Genomic DNA, 25,540 nt, shown 5'->3' with positions numbered 1-25,540 from the left:
TTGAAGTTTTGTGGTGCTACATTTATTGGTAGAATTATTAACATACTCTTTATTTTCAATTTCCTTGCTTTTGTCTCCAATGCCACTTTATGGTGCTTATAATCTCCAAGTCTCACCCAGTTATCCCTGTTTCATCCAGATGTGGTTACACTTCAAATGACCCTTCTCTTTCAGTCATATCCAAATCCCAAAGAGGACTGAGTGTTTTGATTTTAGCAAATGAAAATCTGGACAAGTCTTGTGTATCTTGGGGAAGGCAATCCAGGATGCAGATTATTTTTAAGTGATTTCTATACCAGGTGTAATTGTAAACTCACCATGCTTAATTTTTCTAAAATTTGGATCCAATTCATAATTGGATGAAAGTAAGGCTATCATCTTTACCCATAGGAGATTTGTGAGCTTCCAGAGCACAGGACAAATGTAAAATTCTTTACTATTTTGAGATGCCATCATTAAATACTATTGGTAAAGGAGAGGGGTCAAACCACAATCTGAAAGAGGTGGCAGGGGAGGGAAGATAATACAAACTACATGAGGTTTTAATGTTTTTACCTTATCTTGGAACAAAGTTGTCAAGGTCAGCATGCGTTGTTGGCCACTGCAACTGAAAAGGTGAAGGGGAGCCAGAACTTGAGCTAGTGCAGTCTGGTTTGTACAAGTCCAATCATTTTGTTGTTTGGGAGTTCCAAGATTTCACTGCAACAAGTGAAGAAATGGCAAAACAGTTCCAACTCTTAAAAGAAGGAATGCCTTATGAGGGGATTTGCATTTATGGTGGTAATCCCAAACATTGGGTGCTTTTGTCCTTCTAAGGTGATATAGGGTACAGAGGAACCTTGATTATCCAAACAAGATTGGAACGTCCCGATGCTTGGCTAAACTGTGTTATCGGCATTCAATTAACCAAACAAAATAATCCCCACTCATGTCTTTCGGATAATTGAGGTTCCTCTATAAACACTGGCAACACAATCTTCTGTTAATTACCACATACCATCCTCCCTCAGCTGCTGAATCAGGACTCCTCCATGTTGAGCAACACTTGGAAGAAACACCGAGGGTGGCAATGGTGCAAAAATGTACTCTGGCTGGGGGATTTTAATGTCCACCACCAAGAATGACTTGGCAGGATTCTAAAGAACACATCTGCTAGACTGGGTCTGCAGCAGGTGGTGAAGGAGTTAACGAGAGAAAAACATAACTTATTTCATCCTTGCCAATCTGCCAGCTGTTGATATGTTTGTCCTTGACAGTATCAATCAGGGTGACTACCACACAATCCTTGTGGAAACAAAGACCGACCTTCATGTTGAGAAAACCCTCCATCATCATGTGTGGCATTATCACCGTCCTAAATGGGACAGACTTCAAACAGCTCTATCAACACAAGATGGGCACTGTGGGCTATTAACAACAGTGGAACTGTAGTCCAGTACAATCTGTACCCTCCCTGGCCCAGCATATTGCTGACTCAGCCATTATCATCAAATCAGGGGACCAACTCTGGGCCAATGGTGAGTGCAGGAGGGCATGCCAGGAGCAGCACCAGACATAACTAAAAATGAGGTATCAACTTGGTGAAGCCACCAAACAGGACTACTTGTATGCCAAACAGCTTAAGTAGTAAGTGATAGACAGCACTAAGCAATCCCACCACCAACAGATCAGATCTAAACTCTAAAATCCTGCCACATCCAATCATAAATGATAGTGGACAATTAAAGAACTCATCAGAGGAGGAAGCTCCACAAATATTCCCATTCTTAATGAATGAAGAGTTCAATGCAAGTGCAAAGATAAGGCTGACGCATTTGCTGTGATCTTTAGCCAGAAGAGACAAGTGGATGACATATCTTAGCCTCCTCAGAGATCACCAGCAATAAAATCAGTCAATTTGATTTACTCCGTGTAATATCCAGGCCTTAGGCTGACAAGTGGCATTTGCACCACACACATGCCAGACAATAGCCATCTCAAACTTGTAGATGGTATACAATTCTGGCATTATATGCATTGGTGGTGGGTGAAGTGTTGGTGCAGACATAGAATATAAACTAGGAACAAAAGGCCTTTTGGCACCTTGACCTCTGTCATTCAGTATGACAATGGTTGCATGTTCTGAATTCCACAGTCCCAGCTACACCAATTAACCTTTGATCTTTGCTTCACAAGATCGATCTACCTCTACCTTTAAAAATATTCACTGTTCATGTATCCACCACCATTTGAGACTGTGTTCTAAAGTTTTTCCCAAGGAGAAAAACAAAACTGATCTATCCTAAAAGGGCAACCCCTAATTTCAAAATAGTGCCCTCTAGTTCTGGATTCATTAAGAGGAAATGTCATTTCAACATTAACTGAATCAAGATGGTTCAGGATCTATATACACTTCAATTAAGTCATGCTCCATCAAGTGAACTGCCTTATTCTGGATGGTGTCCAGCTTCTTGAGTGTTGCAGCTGCACTCATTCAGTTGAGTGGGGAATATTCTTCACTCTCCTGACTTGTGCTTCATAGGTGGTTGACACGACTTGGGGAGTCAGCTTAGTTGTTCACTGGAGAATTCTCCATTGCTGGCCTGCACTTTCAGTCTCACTACTTATGCCTGGGCAGTTAATTTCTCGTGAATATTATGTCCTAGGATTTGACGCTGAGGGATTCAATGATAGTAAGAGCAGTAAGGTCATGGGGTGATGACTACATTACACTCACTGGCGAAAACATTATTTAGCACTTGTTTGATATAAATGTCATCAGGTTAAGCATACATGTTATCCACATGCAAAAAGACCTGGGAATTAACTGCTTCAGTATAAGAAGAGCTGTGAATGATACTAAACATAGTGCAATTTTCAGAGAACATCTTCACTTTTATGATGCAATGATTATTGGAGCAGCCAAGGTAGTTGGGCCTTGGAGTTCTTGTAGTGATGTCCTGAGGCTAAGACTATTAGCCTCCAATAACCATAGTCAGCTTTCTTCATGCGTTGAGTGCCTCCAGCCAGTGGAAAGTTTTGCCCCGATTCCTATTGATTTCAATTCTGCCAGAGCTCCTTCTTTCCACACTTGGTCACATACTAGGTCAGTCAATTTACATTACTGGCTTACTCTTAAAAGTCAGATCTAAAAATGTAAAATTTGACACTCTGCAAGATTTGATCATATGCAAATTGATAGTAACCTTCTGGTTAAGATATAAAAATGGAAGTGATTAATTTTTAATTATACAGTTTACCTACCTCAAGGACATCACTAGGAACAGATTTAGTGATTACTGGAATGTCCCTTGTATGAACCTTGTTGAGGTTCAGGAGCAATAGGCAAATATTTGTTTTACATGCCAGATCAGTGAATCACCTCCACTGAAGTGTATAATTTAACCAAGTTTAGAAAATAAAACCTAAGTACAGTAGATTCTATTTGCACACAGGCTTCTTGACCAGCCAAAAAAATGTCAATTTATGACCAGATCCCTTTTAAAACTGATTCTTTACTTGGTGGAGTAACTCTCATTCCATGTGATCTCAATTTTCTTGTTGAGGTCTTCAGAGACTCCCTTGTAATTGTTTGACAGCCTTAGTTGGGTTATATTTCAGTGCTCATCTCTGATACGGATGCATTGATGCAGACTTGATGTTGGTTTTTATGGTGCTTGGCATCTTACCTACAGAGACAGAAATATGAAGTTTAAGTACATTTAATTACTGGATTACATTTAAATACAGCATTCCTGGTAACTGATCTAAATCCAGCATTTTCTGTAATCACAGGCCTTGGTTTTTATTTATTTAATGTATTTTTATGTTATCTCTAACAGTCACAACTGTAAGAATTCCAGACTGAATTCTACACAATAAGAACAGAAAATATGAAAACAAACCCATTGCAATTGTTAAGTATATCTTTCCTCTACTCTCAATGTCCCTCAAAATCACTCGCACTATTTGCTTCATTGATTTGTTTAGTACTCAGACTGGAGTTCATGCAACCCCCACCCACTGGCCCTGTAAAATTGCGGCACCATGCCTATCTGAGGCAGCTTGGGAATTTTAACCACAGCAGCAGAAGATCTGGGCAGCTTGCCCACAAATGATGCTTCAAGTAGGCAAAGAATTTCCAATTAAGGGCCTTGTCCAATTGGCACCAGGAGATGCCCATCAATGCTCAAATATACAAGAGAGATCAGTGAATCATACTTGAAATCCTCAAGGTGCCTGAAAACATTCACTCAAGCAACCAACCTGAGAAAAGTCACCCCATAACTAGAATGAAAGGAAATAGATGTGCTGTACCTCCAATCAAACACTGGCACTGACTCCTATTGGTCCTGATAGGATCGCGAGTGAAACCGTCAGCACCAAATACGGAAGAGAAGTAACTGTGATTGGAGCAGCAGAGCGCAGTTAACTAAGTCATAGCAGTGAGGGAGTCTCTGGACAGCATCTGCTGAGAACTAGTAGTTGAGGATAATTGAGCTGGTTGCTGTTTAATCTGGGGCTGTCAGGGCAGTTGAGATTGAATGGTGAGACTGAAAGAGGTGTGTATGTCATTATGGTGCCACAAGACTGGAGGATGGCTAATATGGTCCCATCTTTCAAGATGACTGTCATGAATAAACCAGGGAATTACAGACAAGTGAGTTCAACTACTGGAGAAAGTTCAGGGCTAATCAGCACAGCTTTGTCAGAGGGAGGTCATGCCTAGCAAATTTAACTGAATTCTTTGAGGTGGTGATCAGGTGTGTAGGTGAAGGTCGCACAGTTGATGTAAATTTATAGATTTCAGTGAAGACTTTGATAAGGTCCCACGTGGAAGATTGAGAAAGAAGGTAAAAGCACATGGCATCCAGGGTAACTTGGCGAGGTGGATCCAAGATTAGCTTAGTGGTAGGAGACAGATGGTGATGGTAGAAGGCTGTTTGTGTGTCTGGAGGCAATTGTCCAGTGGCCTACCATAGGGATCAGTGCTGGGTTGCTTGTTTTTCACGATTATACATGAACAATGCAGATGAGAATCTGGATAAGTAAGTTTGCAGATGAAACAAAGATTGGCTGTATGGTTAATAGTGAGGAAGAAGGTCTTAGGTTACAGGGAGATATAGAAGGTTGGTCAAATGATCAATGTTATGTCCTGTCAGTCACTGAAGTGTGAGGCGATTCATTTTTGAAGAAGTAACAAAACAATGGAGTACTCATTGAATGGAAGAACACTATTGGGAATGTCACAGATACCAGGGTATCTTGTGGTACCCGTCCACAGATCCCTCAAGGTGGTAGGACAGGTTAATAGGCTGATTAAGGTGGGATACAGGAGCCTTGTCTTTATCAGTCATGGCATAAATTATAAGAGCAGGGAGGTGAAGTTGCAGCTGTACAAAACTTTGGTTAGGACATAGCTAGAGTATTGTGTGCAGTTCTGGTCCTTGCTATAGGAAGGATATGATTACACTGGAGAGGGTGCAAAGAAGATTCACCAGGATATTCCCCAAGATTGAGCTATTAAGAGAGGGTGGATAAGCTCCAGTGTTTTCTTTACAGCAGAGAATGCTGAGGGGGCACATGATTGAGATGCATAAGATTGAGGGGCATGGACTTCAAAGTCAATACTCTCAAGGTTGTGCGCCAAATGCTGGGAAATAGGATTAATGTAGAAAGGTTAAGGCTGACTCGATGGGTGTCTTCTGTGCTGAAGAACTCTAATAAATTGGTTACTGAGAATGAAAATGTAGCTCTCAAAAAGCTCCAAAAAAGCACAGTCAGGCAGCCTTCACATTTATTGGTTGGGCAGGAGGAGTGGGGCTTGGCATCAAAGGCGGATCTTTACTGCTGGACTGAATGCATGCTTCCTATTGACCTCACTGGAGTACTGACAGTAACTCGAGGTATTGCTGGTAATGAGGAGTGGTTAGCCTCTGACCGAAGTCCCAATTCATTTTTGTTAACTAGCAAGCACGCCTACAATGATAGCTGGGCAGCAACTACTTTGCCAGGTGGACTTTCCAACCCCTCACTATCAAGTGTACTCTCTTCAGTGTGGAAATATTCACATAGCTTCCGTCCTTGTAAAGATCAAACTGTTAAACCATCTTTCTTACTTTAACCTTCTGTCTGGATCATCATTGTTCATCTCATTCAATATCTTAAACTTTTATCATGTTACCTGAAGGGGATGTTACATGTATATAGTTTGTTTCATAACTTTAGGATGTTCTAAAGCCAATTAAATATGTCCTCAAACATATTCACGGTTTTCATTGCAAGAGAATGCATCAGCCTAATTCCAGATAGAATGTTCTCTCAAACAGTAATAAGAAGCAGAACCAGACAGTCTGCTTTAATGATTCTGATTGAGGAATAAATAGTTAACTAGTACTTTGGATTTTTTACAATTACCCGAAGGCAGACAAGGTGTTAATTTGATGTCTTGTCTAAAAGATGGCATCTCTTGTGCAGTAATCCCTCAAGTCCAGTACTGAAGTGTCAGTCAGGATATTGCACTCAAGTTTCTAGACCAGGGCTTGAACTCATGATCTTTTGACTCAGCAAGTCATCTCGCTCTGTGAAAGCTGATACCTATGATAAGGCATTAGAGCTGTCATTACTTTTGCTGTGCTTCACCCGGTGTTTAACCAGTAGTGTCTACAAGATTGATTTCAAAGGAAAATCTTTTGGAACAATGTGAAAATTACTCTCAACTTCCAGAACTGCATCATATGTTAAACATAGAAAGCATCATTCAAATGCGCAAACATGCGTGCTAAAGTGAAATCAAACTTCCCTCTATGAGCTCAGAAATCTCTCTAAAACTGAATTTTGATTTCCATTACAATGGATATATGTAGTAAACATAATTGCGGCAATTGAGAGTGCTTCAGTTTATAAAGCGGAGTACGGATATGGCATTTGTCCCACTTACCTGGCTGACCTTGCTGTGGCGGAACCTGGCCTTGCATACCCTGTTGGTTAGACCCACTTTGTATTGACACCTGTGCTATATTTGGACCACCCTGGAGACTTGCACCTGGCACAGGCTGACCTGACGAGACTGGTCCACCTTGGGGAGTTGGTCTAATTGGTTTGGACAATCCTTTCCCAAATCCAATAGCGGCCAATAAAGCATTGGTGTCAGCTGGGTTAAAGGTCTGCTTGTTCTGACGGGAAGCTAGAGAGAAAAAAAAAATGGAATGTTCAAATGTTGATGTTCTTATTACCATTAGGTTTCTTTACATTTAATTTACTCTTGATTTTATAGCATTGTTGTCTTTAGTTGAGATTTTTTAATATGGTTTTATGGTCAGCATATTAACTATTGTTGCATTGCCTTTCTATGAGTAAATTTTGATGTTTCTCTTACCCATTCTTTTCTGAAATTGGAGCTTATGCTGAGCTAACAAGACCCTGACAGGGTTACTGGCTGGTGTAAGATAAACAATGGATCAAAATTGTCAGATGGTTTGTCACAGCCAGTCCAGAGCCCATCCTCATTCACTATCCACACATCAGCATTTCCAGAGTGATCAGTGAACAGAAATAACGAATTGAACACAGGGCCAAGCAAGAAAATTTTAATTGCAACATCACTGAGTGCACTTTGCTTGAGACTGGCTACCTCAACAATGATCACGGCTTAAACCTGGAACTGTCCTATCTATAAAATTCACCATTATACAATGCACTCCCTTTATTGACTAGGCTTAATCAGAATATGCATAAAATACACCAACCACACCTATCATTACACAATCATTTTCTCCACACTGAAAAATGATAGACTAAGATATTCAGAAATAACAATTGTGCCTGTTGCTGAACTTAATATTAAATTACCTTGTTTTATTCACCTGCATCACCTGCCACAACTAGCCTAATTATGACACTACAGATTTCCTTTTGATTGTCAGAATTTAACATTTAGCTCACATGACTTCATTAAATTTTAATTTCATGTAGGTACATTAAGGCCATTAATCTGATGCTAAAATGCATAAAGGGCAATTGCAAATGTGTGCACAGATTTTACTAATGTTCCTACTAGGCTACATACATGACCAAATATAGCACAGTTACAGGGAGCAACCTGAGTGGCCTATGTGTATGCATGCAATCTTAACGATATCATGCATTAAAATCAGTAGGCCACACGCAAAAATAAAGCTGAGAGAGAACACTGATATCAGTCTAATTTGTGATCACAAATAAATGAAGGCATTTTACTGTTCACAATAATCTTGCCTCAAATTCAGTAATAGATACTTTTTGCATCAATATAAAAAGCTTTGGCAGCTAGCTATTTAGCAGCTGAGTAGCTAGTCACATAAACAGGGATGATCAGCATTTTCTCTTAAGTGTATTACATTTGTAGGCAGCAGAAAGAACCATTCTCAAGAAATAAAGAACCAACATTTATAAATCATTAACTTTAAATCACTGTTGTAGCTCAGTTCAGGAATGTTTTTCCAATCAACATTTAAGAAAAAGTATTCCTTCAGAGATGCTAGGAGATATAGGAGCTCACCACTGACAGCATTTCAATGTTTTCACCATAGTGGCTTGATCTTACCATGAACATTCAGATTTAAAATTCAATTGAATGAGATGTAATAAGCTCATATTCTGATTCTATGCTATGTATTTGGATACTTATGAGGATTTCAGACCATATTTCAGATGCTTTCATGAAAATACCATAGAAACAATCGCAAAATTCTTTACTTTCCCCTTTATTTATTACGACAACAAAGAATGTGTTGCATACCTCCACTCTCAGACTCCCGTTCCTCCCGAGTGTTGTTAAGTTTGTCAAGTAAATTGCTACACATTTTGTTCAATGACTGGATGTGTTTCTGTGGCGAGGGAAAATAGGCAACTAAAAATAATATACAAATATTATTTTATCTTGTGTCCGTGGTATTAGATACTAAGCTTGACAACTTGTATTTAGTTTGTTCCCTTTATTGCAAAGCGTTCAGGTATAATTTTACAAATTAGGAATAATATACAGTGGATACACAAAGTAGAAATAAAAAAGGGGGGTGGGGTGGGGCACTGAAATGAGGAACTAAGCAGTTGAAAAGGGACTGAGTAGTAAGTTTCCAAAACAGGTAGTGTGACAGGGAGCTGGGAAGGGAACTAATCTCCATGGCAGTGAATGCATGGAAATTGAGAACCCGACGAGAAAGCTAGGTTACAGAAGATCTGTGAAGCATCTAAAGCTGTGAAGTACAAAAAGTAGCCAGATACCATAAAGCAGGGATGCATGCTTGGGCACATGGGTGGATCTTGATGAGGATTGATATATTGCAACTTGTGGGAAAAATGTATTCTGTTAATTCCTTAGTCAAGTTCAAATGTCAAATTGACATAGATGAAAACAGCTTAGATGGAAATTAAGAAATGAGGTCTTGAAAGCTTAAGGCATGCAGGTAGGTTTCAGCAGCAGGAAGGAAGATGACAATTAAACTGAAGGAGAAAAGTGGGTTTAAACATAGAACAGTACACATTCTGAAGCATGTAGACCTATACTCAGTTGTACAGAGCTGCAAACTGGTAGTTCCAGGAGAGGAAGTCAAGAGTACAGAAAATTATTCAGTCTATCGTGCTGGCTGCCTGAAAGAGGCATATAATTAGTTCTGGTCCCTTTGATCTTCTCCCAGAGCCCTGCAAATTGTTCCTTTTCCAAGTATACTGTAAATCTGATTCCCTCCTGTAAGTTGACGATTAAATTTGTTTCTACCACCCTTGATTCAGTTCAAGATGCAGGGAATGGGTAAATATTAACTGAGGAATAAATGAAATACATTTTATTTAAAGCTTAAATATTGGAAGAAATAAACAATAGAAATAACAAATTGCAATTTTAGAGACAACCTTTCCCACTTATACATACAGATGATCACTAAAATTCCAGTCCTTCAATTTTTGGCTGCATAGGTCACTCACCATCCTCTCCAACCAAAGCTCTCCTTAATAATCTGACAGGAAGAGACTTTTGTTTCTTCCTCTGCACTTATACCAAATTAAGTGCAGAGGTGTTTCCCTGTGGTCTTCCTGCAGCGTTGTTTTATTGATCATGTTGGACAGGATTGTCATTAGAATGGCATGTGATTTCTTCACGTGGCCAGCTGTCATGTCCTGCTTGCAGTTAGTCAATTCTACTGATTTGCTTTCATTACTAACAAACTAATAATCACTCTAAATAGAAATTAAGCCTACCTGAGCTACATCAGGTGCTAAGCGTGCTGCCTCTGTACTCAATTGCTTCTCCTGTTCTTCTACTTCTGGGTCTGGTTTGGTTCGGAGATGATCAGGAACCACCTCATGACTGAAAACAGGAACTCGACCCTCTGTTAGTTTCTATAATAAAAAGACAATGAATTTAAAAAAGGTGGTATTGGTCACAGAGCCATACAGCACAGAACAGATTCTTCCGTCCAAGCAATCCATGTTGTACATAATCCCAAACTAAACTAGTCCCACCTGCCTGCTCCTGGCTCATATCCCTCCAAACCCTTCCTATTCATGTGCTTATCCAAATGTCTTTTAAACATTGCAATTGTACCCAGATCCACCACTTCCTCAGGAAGTTCATTCCACATGCGAACCACCATCTTTGTGTAAAATTTTCCCCTCACAGTTGAAGCATTTTTGACACCTCACGTTCCCGAGGGTAAAATACGAATTTTAAAATTTAATTATGTCTCCTCAAACAAAAATATGAACTGCTTTCCTGTTACCTATGTAATGTAACCATTTCTTCACTATATTATGCCAGCTCAAATGTTAATTTGTTCAAAGCCCTAATTTTGGACTTGCAGATTACATTCTAACCTTCAAAATGTCTTCAACTGGCTTAACTTGTATTAACATAAAGGAAGGTCATGCTTGTGAGCTTTTGCACATCAAGATATTATAATTCAATTTTACAGACAATGAATTATTTTTTAAAAAGATTGATTATTATTTTGTAAGCAAATATGGCAGCCAACTTTCATACTTTGAGGACCCAAATGACAATGAGATGAATGATTAGTATTGGCTAATGCATAGAGGACTTTGCTCATCTTATTTGGAATGGTGTCATAAGATTCTTCATGTAACATCATGGAATTATTTACATTAACACAAGCAGGCATTCAGGGCCCCTCAACATTCCATTGAGAAGCCACTGTGACACTATGAACTGCCAGTATACATTATGTGTTCAAATCCTGAACTTGGGCTTATGACTTTTGAGATGATCGATATAACTAAACTCCCACATAATGTGGTCACTCACTTTGAAACAGCAAAAAAGGAACAATATTACAGCTTTCATAGCTTTTTGATTGCTTGGTGTTTTAAGTCTAATAATGCATTGTCAGAAAATATGTTGCCTCTGTTATTTTAAGTCATTAAATTTCTGAAATTGATTCGGAACTTAACATCCAAATGTCTTCCCTCTTCCTTTAAGACTTGCACTATGTTCTCTGATGTCTACTGTCGGATTTTATTTTAATATCATACGTTCAAGAGTGGCAAACAACTCAGCCTCAGTGTTTTACTGAACTGGAAAGAACTGCTGGTCAGAGCAAATGTGCTCTTCTTGGAGACTGAAGACATGCTTCTCGGCTGGCATTCTGTGTTGCAATTTAGGATTGCACATTTTCACGTCTGTAACATCCGCTGACTGTCTCAGTTTGCCTGCTGTTGGAGATCACCACCCATTACGTCCAGGGTGACTGTTGCAATGTACTTCCTGCTCAACGTCCCCCATTCTACCCTCTGCGAGCTGGAGGTCATCCTAAACTCTGAATACTGTCTCCTTACTCGTACAAAGTTCCATTCACCCATCAATCCAGCCCCCTTGCTCTGACTTATATTGGTTCCCAGTTAAACACGCCTTGATCTTGGATTTATCAGCCCTGTTTTCAAATTCTTGACCTTCACGATCCTGTAACTACCCTGCAATCCCTCAGATATCTAGCATTCCTCTAATCCTGGTCTCCTTACCACCCACTTCATTCCAAGGGCGACCGTACTTTAAGGTGCCTGAGTTCCGAGCTATGCGGTTCCACCATCCCTCCAAGCCTCTTCGCTCTCTTCCCCTCTCCCACTTTTAAAACCAACTTCTCTGAGCCACCTTGGTATGCTGTTCACTATCAACTTTTGCTTTCGAGTGCTGCTAAGGAGCACCTTTGGACTTTGAACTTCCTTCCATGTAAAGACAGGAAAGCCTGGGTTTGTAATCATAAGGACTAGTTGGTGCTCTGAGGAGAGGGGTTCAATTTCCATCAAGGTAACAGAGAGAATTTAAATTCCATTAATAAATTCTGGAATTTAAAGCCAGTTGCAGTGACCATGACAACTGTCAGTGGCTCAGTGGTTAGCATTGCTGCCTCACAGTGCCAGGAACCTGGGTTTGATTCCACCCTAGGGTGGCTGTCTGTGTGGAGTTTGCACATTCTCCCTGTATCTGCGTGGCTCTGGTTTCCTCCCACAATCACAAAGATGTGCAGGTTAGGTAGATTGGCTATGCTAAATTGCCCCATACTGTCCAAGCCAGGTAGGTAAGCCATGGTAAATGTGGGGTTACAGAGATTGGCTGGGTCTAATTGGGATGTTCATCAGAGGTTTGGTGCAGACTTGATGGGTTGAACGTCCTCTTTCGACACTGTAGGGACTCCATGATTATATTTGAAGCGATTGAAAGATTAAATATTGTGGGCCTCATCAACTTTAGCTAAAATTTTTCTTTAATCATATGTGGGATGCTGTACGGAGGGTCAGTGTAGACACGATGGGGCCAAATGTGCTCTGGAAGGATTCTAACATTTCAATAACTGGCCACTTTCACTTTACAGAAGTTCCAAATCAACCTACTAGAAAGGTATAGATTTGCCATTAATTTTATTAGCAATACACTCTGACTTTTCTATTGTTTAGTCTGATTATGAAATCTGTGCTATGGGTGATTTTATGAAGTTCATTGAAAATGCTGTAAAGGAATGATGGGTAGAAGGCAGAAGAATCAATCTGAATTCAGCAGTTCTAATGGGAAATGAGCAGGATCCCTTTAATGCTGAGCAACTGTTTTTCGGTATTGGGTGTGCATTCCATTTTAATTTTGGAAAGCAGTATTGTGGAAAACTGAGAACAAAGAAATAAAGTATGTCTTGTAATCTGCAAAACTTAGCTGTAACAGACTAAATATGAATTTGAATTCACAATATGACATAATTGCTTGAAATAATATTCAAAAATTATCATGCCCTACAACGGGGAATTTGGTTATTAAGAAGCTCTTAAAGGTAGAATTAGAAGCCAGGTAACTCTTCATAGTGATTACTAACATTTCTCTGGTTCTGCTCAAGCACAGGAATATGTGCCAAGTTACCTTACACTGAGGGGAAAAAGTGTTTTTTAAGGTACTTTTACTGGATACACATATTATAAATTACCATTCAATGTCTACCGCTTGTCTCTGTAAATCATATTATTAGTTCATGGGATTTGAGTTGGCTGGGCTAACATTAATTGTCCATCACTAATTTCCCTTAAAGTAGAGGTGAACTGCTGTCATGTTTATAACTTACAAAAGCAGTTTACATCAATCAGAATGAATTACCCAATCCAGACCAAGTAAGTGCTGAAAGCTAAAGAAAAATGCAGTCATTTATTGAAGTTATCAGTGGGTCAATTGCATGTGAAAATCTATAATGTAATTTTATGCTGCAAGCTTGGGCAATGAGCTAATAGTTCACATTCTTAATTTTGTTAATAACGGTCATCAGGAAACACTCTTCCTTTCCCTTACCCCAATCATCAAACTGACTACGGTTTGAAGTCCAGAATGCTTAACTGTAACATCTTGAGATTCCAGCAAAATTAAATCTCTACTTTCCTGTTTCAATCCCAATAAGCTTCATTTCCTTTATTGAATACAGATTTTGTTGTTAACCTATTTGACTGGCCTATTTCATAATTTGCTGAGTTTATTAATTAATTGAATGTAGATGGTGACAATTAACTGTAGACTCACATGAGCTTCTTTAAATATGAACAGATTGACCTGTGGTAGTTGATTTTATCTGTAAAAGCACATAAAGATGGTCTTTGTCGAATCATTTACAGCTAAATTTTCCAGATTACAAGACATACTTTATTTCTTTGTTCTCAGTTTTCCTCAATACTGTTTTCCAAAATTAAAATGGAATGCAAACCCAATACCGAAAAACAGTTGCTCAGCATTAAAGGATCCTGCTCATAAACCAAAGACACAGATGGAGTGAACTGCACCTATAGTTTGTGAAAGACTGTCCATCAGCATCCTGCTACATGTACTTGAAAAATAATGGGATATAAAACTCATGAAGCAAATGTAGCATTTTGTACAGTGATGGGAACGCAAGAGGAGATTTGGTGAGCCAGTTGACCTCTTCATCATCCCTCACATCATTTCAATATGCCACAAGTAACTCTGCTTCTCTTGAATTCCTTAGCATGCAAAAATGTATTTCTCTCTGTCCTGACGAAAGGAAATTGACCGGAGATGTTAACTCTGCTTTCCTTTACACAGATACTACCTGACTCTGAGCTGCATTTGTTATTACAATATATTACTGCATTCATAACCTACCATTAGTTCATCATCACGGTCAGGAGAAAGCAGCAATGGAATGATGACTTGATTTCTTAACAGTGGTGTTTTTTCATTTCTCAGGAGCTTGTTCAAAGTGTTCAGCTGGCCAGATACCAAGGCAAAGTTATCCAATACTGAAGGCCTGCAGTAGATGCAATGCAGGTTAGGCAAAGGCAGTTTTGGGAGAACGTACAACAAATTGTTAAAGATAACAATAAAAACAGACAATTTTGGAAATACAGTGGATGAATCAAAATTTGAAGAGATCAAAAGCTAGGTCAATATTGTTTAATGTAAGCCACCAGAATTGCAAGTTGAAGATCCAGGTAGTAAGGATGTTAAGCAGAATATGTTTTATTGGGGTTCACCTCAAACTAAGTCTAATGGGTTAAAGATAAGCCCATTTTAGGACTGAACACAAGAAAGAAAGGTAAAAGTCAAAAAATGTGCACGCAGACTTTGTACAGAAGCACAAAAAGTGCTTGACTGAAATTCAGGAGTGGGGCAACAGTCAAATCAGTTGACGAGAAAAGATTTTTACATAGTGCCTGTTAAAACCGCTAATCATCTCAAAAGATCTTTACTATTAATGAAGCAGATTTAAAATGTACTCCTTGTTTTAGTATAGGAAGCATGGTAGCCAAATTGTGGAAGAGTGCTCCTAAACAGCAATGGAATAATGATCAGAGTCTTTTTTTTTGCCTATAATGGCCAGAATACCTGGGAACAAGCACCCTGTTCTTTTAAAAAGTAAAGACTTTGGATGTTTTACATTGACCTGAGGGGATAAAATGGGCTTTGGTTTAACATCTTATCTGAAATACAGTATTCCTAACATTACTGGAGTGACAGCCATGAGTTTTGTGTTATGTTTTGGAATGAGACTTCCGACTCAGAGGGGGACATCCTATCAACTAAACAATGGCTCTCATGATAAAACACAAGATTGTGGTTGATACACAATCTAACCACAAAGTTTTCTAGACTATCATAAAACTAGTAAGTTGTGAGAAAAAGTATACTTCATTGAATGCAAACGTGTGAGGATCAAGAACTAGAGGACACAGTCTTAAGTTGCTCTGCAAAAGAAGCAAATGTCAAGTGTGAAAATCCTTTCTCATATAGTAATTAATTAGGTCTTGCAAAGGATTGCCTGCAAATGTAGTGGAAGTAGATTCAGTTGGGGTACTCAAGAGGATTTTGGATGATTATTTAATTTGAAACAATGAGTTATGGGGAAAAGAGATTGGCAGTAAGTTAAAATGCTCAGAAAACTAGTGCAGATATGATATCCAAGTGGTTTCCCTTGGCATTATAACGATTCTGATTCATTCACAGAATTGATCTCAGCAGTAATTCTGCCAACAGTGGCCATTTCAGTTTCCACATACTCTTACACACAGACCAATTCAAAGAGAGACAAGTGACCATACACTCCAAACAATTGCCCAACATAGAACAGATAGACGGAAATCTTACCAGTTCATTCGTTCAAATTCATTCTCTAATTTGAGGATGAAAGCTGCCAAAGAGCTTTTCAAATCAGCCACCCGACTGATAATGGCGTCCACAGATGCCTCCAACTGCTTTTCTTCTTGTGGCTATGGAGAGTTACATTGAACTTTTATTAAGATGCAGCATTTGTTTACCGAACAATTCATTATGAACATTCCTTCCTCTAGTCACACTGATCAATGAATTTATAGGTGGATGGCTCAAAGCATGAAATTCAGACCATCTGATTATTGGAAAATCTTTAGTAAGGCTTTTCAGGATATGGAAAGCATGTGATGAACAGTATTTTGCCAAACTCCTTCTCTCTTCTCCTCTTACCTCACTCTTGGTTGACTCCAGAGCTGTTGCTATACCTAGGCATCAAATGCATGTTGTTCTGCTTCATTGATGAAGATCTGGCCAGTAAATTCTGGCAAACTCCGTAGAATTACAGAATCCATACAATGAGGAGGTAGGCCATTTGACCACACTGACCCTCCAAAACGTATCCTACCCAGACCCTCAACCCTATCCCCCTAACCCCACACTTACCATGACTAATTCACCTAGCCTATACATCCCTGTACACTGCAGACTATTTACCATTATCAATCCACCTAACCTGTACATTTTTGGACTGTGGGAGGAAACCGGAGCACCCAGAGGAAACCCACACAGACATTAGGACAACGTGCAAACCCCACACAACCACTTCAAATGTTGGGGCACTTGATGCAATCTATAACTAAACATGCAACTGCCAACACAATAGTGTTCAGAATTGGGAATGATGGCTGATATTTTCACCCTAAGCCCACAACAATAGAACCACATAGAGCAACAAACAACTCTGCTAATACTAAATGAAACCAGAATTAAACTTGGGACACATAAGACTATATGCGTCAATAACACAATGTTTCTGCAAAATCACTCAATTGGGAAGCTCTCTCCTTTCATAGATAACATGCCCTGAAAGTGTTATCTTGCCCCAGTGACATGAATCATCTTTCCTGATACATTTAATGAGTTTGCAAGGTTTATTAGAAAGGTAATTCTTTGTCTGCCTCGATTGGTCTTACTAGTGATCGCAACAGCATTAGACTTTCTAAATTTTATTGCGTGCCTAAAAAATTCCAACCATCTTGTCTTCACTGATCTTTTGGTCTTAGATTTTGCCAGTACCCTTCACTCGTAGTGCAACTTCTACAGGACATCTTAATTATCTGGTTAAAAAAAACACAACTACGCAAACTCAATTTTTCTCCATATTGCTTTGCTGATCATCCAATCCCTGCTTCCAAATATCAGACATGTGTGACATAATTGTGACTTTGTTTCTGTGGCGAATCAATTTTCTTTATTTTTTCAAATGAATCTTCCAGGCATTCCAATCCTTCGATTTATTTCTGGGAGCAGACTTTATCTTTCTAACGTCAACATAATTTTGAGGTGACAATTAATCAATTGTTTACATTTTTATTCGTGTCTTTGATCTTGTATTCCGGCCTGATTTTTCATTTTGGGCATGACCAGAGTTTTTGGTTTACAATTTATGGTCATTCCTTCTTTTCTAATGCTCACTCACTACTCTATCCAAAGTCTTGTGCCGTTTATCTTGTATCAGTAATAATCATAGTTTCATTGGCATTTTGTACCTTACTAAGGTTGTATCTTCTAATTTGGGAGTCACAAACACTTTACTTTCTGCTACAACTTTTCTAAAGAATATCTGTCGCAGACCGAAGGATCTGTTTCCATGCTGTACATCTCTATGACTACTGCTTCAATACTACCTGCTCAACCTTCTGTCAATGTGATTTTAAGCATAAAAGATGTCATCAAAATGCAGCCTAGACTTGCTTTTAAGAACAGGTTCCCCTGTAGTTGGTGCGTGTGGATATATTTAGTTACCAATGCAAATTTGGTTTTTAAACATTGAGCGCAGATGTTCATTGACAACACTTCAAAACATGCCCATGCCATCCAACTATTTTCCAAACTAACCAATGGACTTGTACATAACGTTATTGATGCCATTCTTTGAAATGTACCCAACACAATGATATGGACAGATTTTCAAAAAAAAAATGAGTCAGGGAATCAAGGATTAAGGCAAAAAGGCATAAAAATGGATTTGAGGATTACCTCATTCAATGGAGATCAAATGGCCTATATTTGCTCCTACTCTTGTGGTCACTAAAGTGTATTTCATACATCACTAATACATTTGTTGACACACCTTGTCAAAATAACTTAAGATGTTTTTAGTTTAAAAATGTAAAACATGATGAATTTCACTAACAAAGAAACAAGTTTGTCAAACTGAATCAATTTCAGTTTCTGACAATAAACTGCACTCCTAACAGCTCCTTGGTGTTTACTAACATCCCACACTTTTGCACTTACAAGTATTTACAGAATTTGTATAAAAGTATGCATCAGCTTTTAGTACTCTTGACTGAATATTTAGCTTGGTCCCTCTCCATATATTAAAGCACAAAATCTCGGATAACACCCAGTGCAGTACTGTCAGAGGTGGTGACTTTCAGACAAGGCATTAAGGGTCTGAGCTATTGGATGAACGCCTAAAAAAAAAGCATCACGAGAAAAACAAGTGTCATCCCCAGTGCCCTGGACAACAATCATCCCTCCGCTAACCTCAACAACCACTATCTGGTCACTATCACTAATTAGAGACAAAAACAAGAATTGCTGGAAAGGCTCAGGAAGTCTGACAGCATCTATGGAGAGAAATCAAAGTGAACATTTTGGGTCGAGTGACCCATCCTCAGTTTTGATGTTCTCTGCCATTAACTGTATACTTCCCTCTCGCATTTGTGTCCCAAAAGACTTTATCTCATACTTGTCTGGATTAAACTCCATTTGCTATTTCTCCACAAATTTCCAATCGATTTATGTCATAAAACCCCTTCCACAGATGCTGCCAGACCTGCTGAGCTTTTCCAGTAATTTCTATTTTTGATTCTGCACTAATGGATTGCTGCATTTCCAAGAGAACTATAGGGGCTACACTTAATTTTGCTTATATCTTATTTTTAGTATCTGTAGTATTTTTCTTTCAGTGTAAAATACTGTAGAAATGTATTAAGACTGAAATAGTGAAAAATATTTCACTAACAGACTTGCATAGATAGCACATAGAACAGTATAGCATAGCAACAGAGCCCTTTGGGCCAACATGTTTCTGCCAGCTATGATGCCATTCTAAACTATTCGCATCAGCCAGCTCATAGTTCGTATCCCTCCATACTCTGCCTGTTCATGTGTCTGGCTAAATACCTCCTAAAGTTGCTGACGCATCTGCTTCTCCCACCTCCCCCAGCAGTATACTCCAGGCCCCTACCGCCCTGTACAAAAAACTTTCCGTGCATGTCTCCTTTAAACTTTCCCTATCTCAACTCAAACCTATGTTTCCCCTAGCATTTGATATTTCCATCTTGGAAGGGCTTACACTCGAAACAGTGATTCCCCTGCTCCTAGGATGCTGCCTGACATACTATGCTTTTCTAGTGCCACACTTTTTGACTCTGATCTCCACCATTTGCAGTCCTCATTTATTTCCATCCTGGCAAAAGACTCCAATTATCCACCCCAACCATGTTGCCCTATTTTTACATACTTCTATGTAAAGATTCAAAACTTGTTAATACTTCTAACAAGTTGCCTCTCAGCCTCCGAAGCTCTAGTGAAAACAGTCCAGTTTTGCCTAACCTCTCCTTATAGCTAATATACTCCAATTCAGAAAACATCCTGGCAATTGTCTTTTCCATCTTCTCCAAAGTCTCTACATCTTTTCCACAGCGTGGGAACCAGAACTGCACACAATTGTCCAAAAGTGGCCTAACTAAAGTCTTAAGTCTTATACAGCTGCATTATGATTTGCCAACTTTTATACTTAATGCCCTGACTGAAGAAGGCAAGCATACTGTATGCCTTCTTTACTACCTTATTCGCTTGTGCTGTCACTTTCAGGAAGCTATGGATTCGGAATCCAAGATCCCAGATCAATGCTCCTAAGGGCACTGCTATTAATTATATACTTTCCTGTTGCATTTGACTTCCCTAAATGCATTACCTCACATTTGTCTCGATTAAACTGCATTTCATCCCCAACGTTTCCAATTGATCTATATCATAAAGCCCCTTCCACACTCTCTACATCTCAGGAAGTGCTCTTGTGACATTTTATTTTGAAATCAAATGTTGCAATGTCAGAAATGCAACAGCCAAATTTGCACAAAGCAAAATCCCACAAAATCTTCACATTTTTACAACATGGGGCAGCACGGTGGCTCAGTTATTTGGCACTGCTGTCTCCTAATGCCAGGGCCTCAGGCTCAATTCCACTCTCTGGCAACTGTCCGTGTGGAGTTTGCTTGTTCTCCCTGTGTCTGCATGAGCTTCCTCTGGGTGCTCCAGTTTCCTCCCACAGTCCAAACATGTGTGGGTTAGGTGGATTGGATATGCTAAATTGTCCATTCCTGATGAAGGGCTTTTGCTCAAAACGTCGATTTTCTTGCTCCTCGGATGCTGCCTGACCTGTGCTTTTCCAGCACCACACTATTCTAAATTGCCCATAGTGTCCAGAGATGTGCAGGTTAGGTGGGTTAGCCATGGGAAATGCAGGGTTAAGGGACAGGGGTCTGGGTGGGATGCTCTTCAGAGGCTTGGTGTGGACTCGATGGGCCGAATGGCCTGCTTCTACACTGTAGAATTCTATGATGGAAAGAGGCCCTATAGCCTATCATACCCATGCTGGTCGTGAAGAATTTATCCACTCTAATCCCAGCATTTGGCATGGAGCTTTGTATACTATGACATTTCAAATACTCATCTAAACACTTCTTCAATGTTTTGAGGATTTCCACTTCTACCACCTTTCTGGACAGTGAGTTTCAGATACCCACCACCCTCAAATCCCCTATAAGTTTCCTGCTTACGGTAAACTACACCCTGGTTATTGTTTCCTCTGCTAAAGGGGAAAAATTCTTCTCCATCTACACCTCAAAACTTTAAACACCTGAAACAAACCGAGCCTATCTTGCCTCTCTTCACAGCTGAATCACTCTAGCCTGGGCAACATTGTGGTGGATCAATTCTGCAGAAGGATCACTGGACCCAAACTTTAACTCTGCTTTCTCGCCACAGATGCTGCCACACCTGCTGAGCTTTCCCAGCAACTTGCGTTTTCAATTCTGGTGAATTCCTTCTACATGCCCTCCAGTGCAATCTCACCTTTCCTAAAGTGCGGTGACCAGAATGCACGCAGTACTCCAGCTGTGGCCTAACTAATGTTGTACACAACTTTATCACAATCTCCTTGTTCTTGAAGTTAATGCTTTGACTAATCAAGGCCAGTGTCCTCTATGCCTCCTTAACCACCTCGTCTACCTGTCCAGTTCTCTTCAAAGTCTCTAGCCCACAAATGCCACGACGAGCTGAGGGCTGAAGGTCTCTGAGGTGCAGGAAAACACAATGAATTCAAGAAGAGAAACACGAAGGGAAGCAATTTCCTCCAACAAACAGGTTATGGTGAGGATTGAGTTCAATGTACCAGGCCGGTCCTGTCTGTGTCTGCAGCTGCCAGAGGATGTGGTGGAGGCTGGTATAATTGTAACATTTAAGAGGCATTTGGATGGGTATAAGAATAGTAAGGATTTGGAGGGATATGGGTGAGACTAGATTGTGTTGGGATATCAGGTCGGCATGGACAGGATGGGCCGAAGGGTCTGTTTCCACGCTGTACATCTCTATCTCTCTCTGATTCCGGTTTCTTACCTGCATGGCAGCCTCAACCTCGATCTCCCCGTTTCCGGTTCCGGGTGGCGGGAGGTCAGGGGTCAGAGGGGGGTGTGTGTGGCCGTTTGGGTGGAGGGGGCGGGGCCAGGAGATGAACCGTGAGCGACAGAGAAGTGCGATTGTAGTCGACAGGCGGCGGGCATGAGAGCGGCCATCGAGCATGTCCGGGGGAGACAGAGACTCCGAGGTAAGGGGAGGGCCCCCTCCCCCGGGGTGGGGGATGGAGCTGGAGGCCCCCCCCCCGGGGTGGGGGATGGAGCTGGAGCTGGGGCTGGGGCTGGGGCTGGAGGCCCCCCGGGTTGGGGGATGGAGCTGGGTGCCCCCCCGGGTTGGGGGATGGAGCTGGGTGCCCCCCGGGGTGGGGGATGGAGCTGGGTGCCCCCCCGGGGTGGGGGATGGAGCTGGGTGCCCCCCCGGGGTGGGGGATGGAGGGGGCGGTGTTGCTGTGCGCTGTCAGGAAACATGAAGGGGCTCGGGGGGGACAGAGCCACCCCCTCATACCCCTCCCCCCGGGGGGTGGGGGGAGACATGCACAGCCAGGTCTGTGCAACCCTGCCTTCTGCACACAGCCCCTTCCTTATTAAGCTTTATTTACACAGAATTTACGTCTCTCCCTCTGATTGTGTTTTTTTTTGTTGGTGTTGGAGAGTTAAAGTCCAGTGAGCGGCACATAAATAAATACGTGCTCTCTCTCTCTCTCTCTCTGATTTGACAACCGAAATGACAGCTCCAGTGTTTGCTCTGGGGGAGGTTGCTGTGTCATAAGTGAGCTCCAGGTTTCATCAGCAGACCCACCTTTGGAGAGTATACTAGAGATAAATAATATCCCATTGTCTCCAATGTTGCTAAAAGTTGCATTCTCAGTGATGGGCCTGGCCAGTGATGCTCACATCCCATAAATCAGTAAATCTCAAAGCGTCTTGTAGGGACATTCATTCCCTGTGGATGCTACCTGTTGTTAACAGGCAAAATATGAATTGTTTCCTGCACAAATAGCTGCTTACATCACACTATGGCATTTTGGCACATGTTGTCAGGTTCTAGACGCATTAATGGCACCCTCTCCTCATTCCTGATGAAGGGCTCTGGCCCGAAACGTCGAATTTCCTGTTCCTTGGATGCTGCCTGACCTGCTGTGCTTTAACCAGCACATTTTCAGCTCTAGACGCATTAACCTAGTTTGTAAAGTTCTCAATTTTTGCTAATTGTGAAGTTTAACATTCATATCAGAGAAGTTACAGAGTGAGATATATCTAACTAAAGCTAGTCTGTAGATAAGAAAGCAACATTAAAGTATAGCATGGACAGGAGCTAATTTTTACGGAACAATAGTATAACTGATCATGTGACACACTGGCAAAAATGCAGCAATTGGAATCCAATGAATTTTAGGGAAATGTACGTGGTGAGTATGTGCTTTATGTTTGGAAATTTCTTTTGAAGATTTGAAAAGGTATTTTTAAGTGGAGCTCCAGTGCCACATTAATATCATGTCTTATGACAAAGTGTTCCCTGTATCTAAAACAGATTGGCTTTGTGTCACATTAGACCTGCAGGATAACAACTCTGACTCTTTAAAAATACTTCTTTGCCCTTCTGGAGAATGCAATTGTTTCATGGACTGATTTGTTTGGCTAAAGAAGTATGGTTCTGAATATCAAGGAAAAAATAGAGGTAGTAAGTTCTCTGTTGGGTTTAACATGAACTGTTAACTTGTAAGAAGTATAGAAAGACATGGCAAGATATTAGCATTTCTAATAGGAAGTAGGTATTTGATTTAATAGCCTTTTTCTAGTTGAAGTATAATATGGACTTTCCTGGAGTCCCTAATTTGCTTAATTTTATAATTTAATTTAAAGAGTAAAGAAAACAAACTAAGGAGCATGCCTAGGAAGAAAATCATCCAAATATCATTGTTGCAAAATCATGGTATCTAAGTACTTATAGTTTTATTAATATATGTTATATTATATTAGAGCTTCTGGTGACCTAGAACACTAGTTCCAAGTCATAATCTTTTTTTGACAGGTGGAAGAAGCAGGACAAGTTTTCCTGCTTATGAAGAAGGAATATCGGATTTCCCGCAATGTGAGATTAGCTTGGTTTCTCAACAGACTGAATCAAAACATTCGACCGATGTCAAAGTCTGAGCTTGTGAGTGGTCCCTGGAACTATTCTGTGACCTGTTTGTGAGCAAATGGATGAAGTAAAGTAATGGGAACCTAATGTAGCATATTCATCTTTGCACAAAATGCAAATTGCACACTCAGTACATTGGGAGAAAATTAGATGGTTATTTTTTAGCTTAAAATATTTATTTGTCACAAAAGTATTTTTAGGTATTTGTTGGAATGGATAATTACACTAATGTAATTGTTCGCATGTTTTCCTAAATGACTGAGAATATGAACTCATTATTTTTTTCTGCCCACTCCCACCATTAGCCCAAACCAGACACTGAGGCCAATTGAACTCAGTGAAGTGAAAAAGTAAATGATTTATGAATTGAAATTGAACTTCCTTGGTTTGATCAGGGATAGGCATCATGGTATTGATAGCGGGAAGTCATGCCTAACAAATCTAAAGAGTGACCAAGTGTTTGGATGAGGCTAAGGCATTTGATGTAATTTGGTTTGCATGGCTCAGTTTGATGCAATAGAATGCTGGAAGCCACTGAGTCAATATGCAAAATCACTTGATATAATCCACGATTTTAGATTGATAATGTGCCAAAAGCATGCACTGATGGGAGTTCCCAGGAAACCTGGAATTTATTTCCTTTCAGTTGTTAATCCAATTCCCTTTGAAAAGACACAATTCAACCTGTATCCTCCACAGTCTACTGCAGTACATTTGAAATCATAACCATTCTCTGCGTATAAGTCTTTTTCCTAATTATTTTTGCTCATCAACCTAAATTAGTGTTTGATTTTTGCCCTTCTGCTAATGGAACAGGTTCTCTCCAGCACTGCCAAGATCCATCTATAAGCTTTTTCAGACACTTAGGCTATCAAATCTCCTCTTATTCTTCTGTTCTCTGAAGAGAACAGTTTCAGCAACTTTCATTTGTTCTGAATCCTTTATTCCTTTATACTTTATAACAGTTGTATGCCACTGTGATCCATCTTGCAATTATTGTTTATCTCTTACAGAGCAACTCCAGCAATGAACTGGATGTTCTCAGTGTCCTACCAAAAGGCTGGCAGCCAGATGAATCAATTGCTAATCAAATATACCAACTGGTACCCTCAACCCACATTACCTTCTTTGCTCAGCGATACCGCTTTGTTATTGAACTGGATCTCAGTCCGTCTACAGGGATTGTGGTAAGTAATGATGGGAAGACAGGAGGCAGCACGGTGGCTCAGTGGTTAACATTGTTGCCTCACAGCACCAGGGACCCAGATTTGACTCCAGCCTTAAATGACTGTCTGTGTGAAGTTTGCATGTTCATCCGGTGTCTGTGTGGGTTTCCCTGGCTGATTTGGTTTACTTCTACAGTGCAGACATATACAGGTTAGGTTGTTTGAATATGTTAAATTGCACTGTCGTGCCAAGGTATGTACATTCTAGGTGGATTAGCTATAGTAAGGGCAGGGAGGG

General features: G+C 40.2%; 2 protein-coding genes across 2 annotated transcripts in view; one reads left to right on the top strand and one right to left on the bottom strand.

Moving 5' to 3' along the window:
• Positions 1 to 21,989, bottom strand: med8 (mediator complex subunit 8). The gene is made up of 7 exons (XM_060830555.1): positions 21,917 to 21,989; positions 16,100 to 16,221; positions 14,618 to 14,762; positions 10,216 to 10,356; positions 8,759 to 8,846; positions 6,920 to 7,165; positions 1 to 3,668 (listed from the first exon to the last, which is right to left on the bottom strand). Exons 1-7 carry the CDS (start codon positions 21,920 to 21,922, stop codon positions 3,604 to 3,606), a joined length of 813 nt encoding a protein of 270 aa, XP_060686538.1. The 5' UTR covers positions 21,923 to 21,989; the 3' UTR covers positions 1 to 3,603.
• Positions 21,990 to 22,063: 74 nt separating this feature from the next.
• Positions 22,064 to 25,540, top strand: part of szt2 (SZT2 subunit of KICSTOR complex) — a 246,689-nt gene continuing 243,212 nt past the window's right edge. Inside the window, exons 1-3 of the mRNA XM_060830553.1 lie at positions 22,064 to 22,124; positions 23,966 to 24,091; positions 25,090 to 25,263. Of these exons, the coding sequence (XP_060686536.1) occupies positions 22,098 to 22,124; positions 23,966 to 24,091; positions 25,090 to 25,263 (327 nt within the window). The 5' untranslated portion in view covers positions 22,064 to 22,097. The remainder of the gene's footprint in view (positions 22,125 to 23,965; positions 24,092 to 25,089; positions 25,264 to 25,540) is intronic.

The sequence above is a fragment of the Hemiscyllium ocellatum genome, chromosome 9 (assembly GCF_020745735.1).
Source record: "Hemiscyllium ocellatum isolate sHemOce1 chromosome 9, sHemOce1.pat.X.cur, whole genome shotgun sequence".
Lineage (NCBI taxonomy): Eukaryota > Metazoa > Chordata > Chondrichthyes > Orectolobiformes > Hemiscylliidae > Hemiscyllium > Hemiscyllium ocellatum.
Note: the sequence above shows the minus strand (reverse complement) of the source record. Positions and strands in the feature narration are given on the sequence as shown.

What these genes read in the sequence shown, in the direction of transcription:
- med8 (XM_060830555.1), bottom strand. An exon ending in GAATTTGAACGAATGAACTG is followed by an intron (nt 14,763 to 16,099) that starts GTAAGATTTCCG and finishes CATCTACTGCAG; the next exon opens with GCCTTCAGTATTGGATAACT. An exon ending in TAGCACCTGATGTAGCTCAG is followed by an intron (nt 8,847 to 10,215) that starts GTAGGCTTAATT and finishes CCCTCGCCACAG; the next exon opens with AAACACATCCAGTCATTGAA.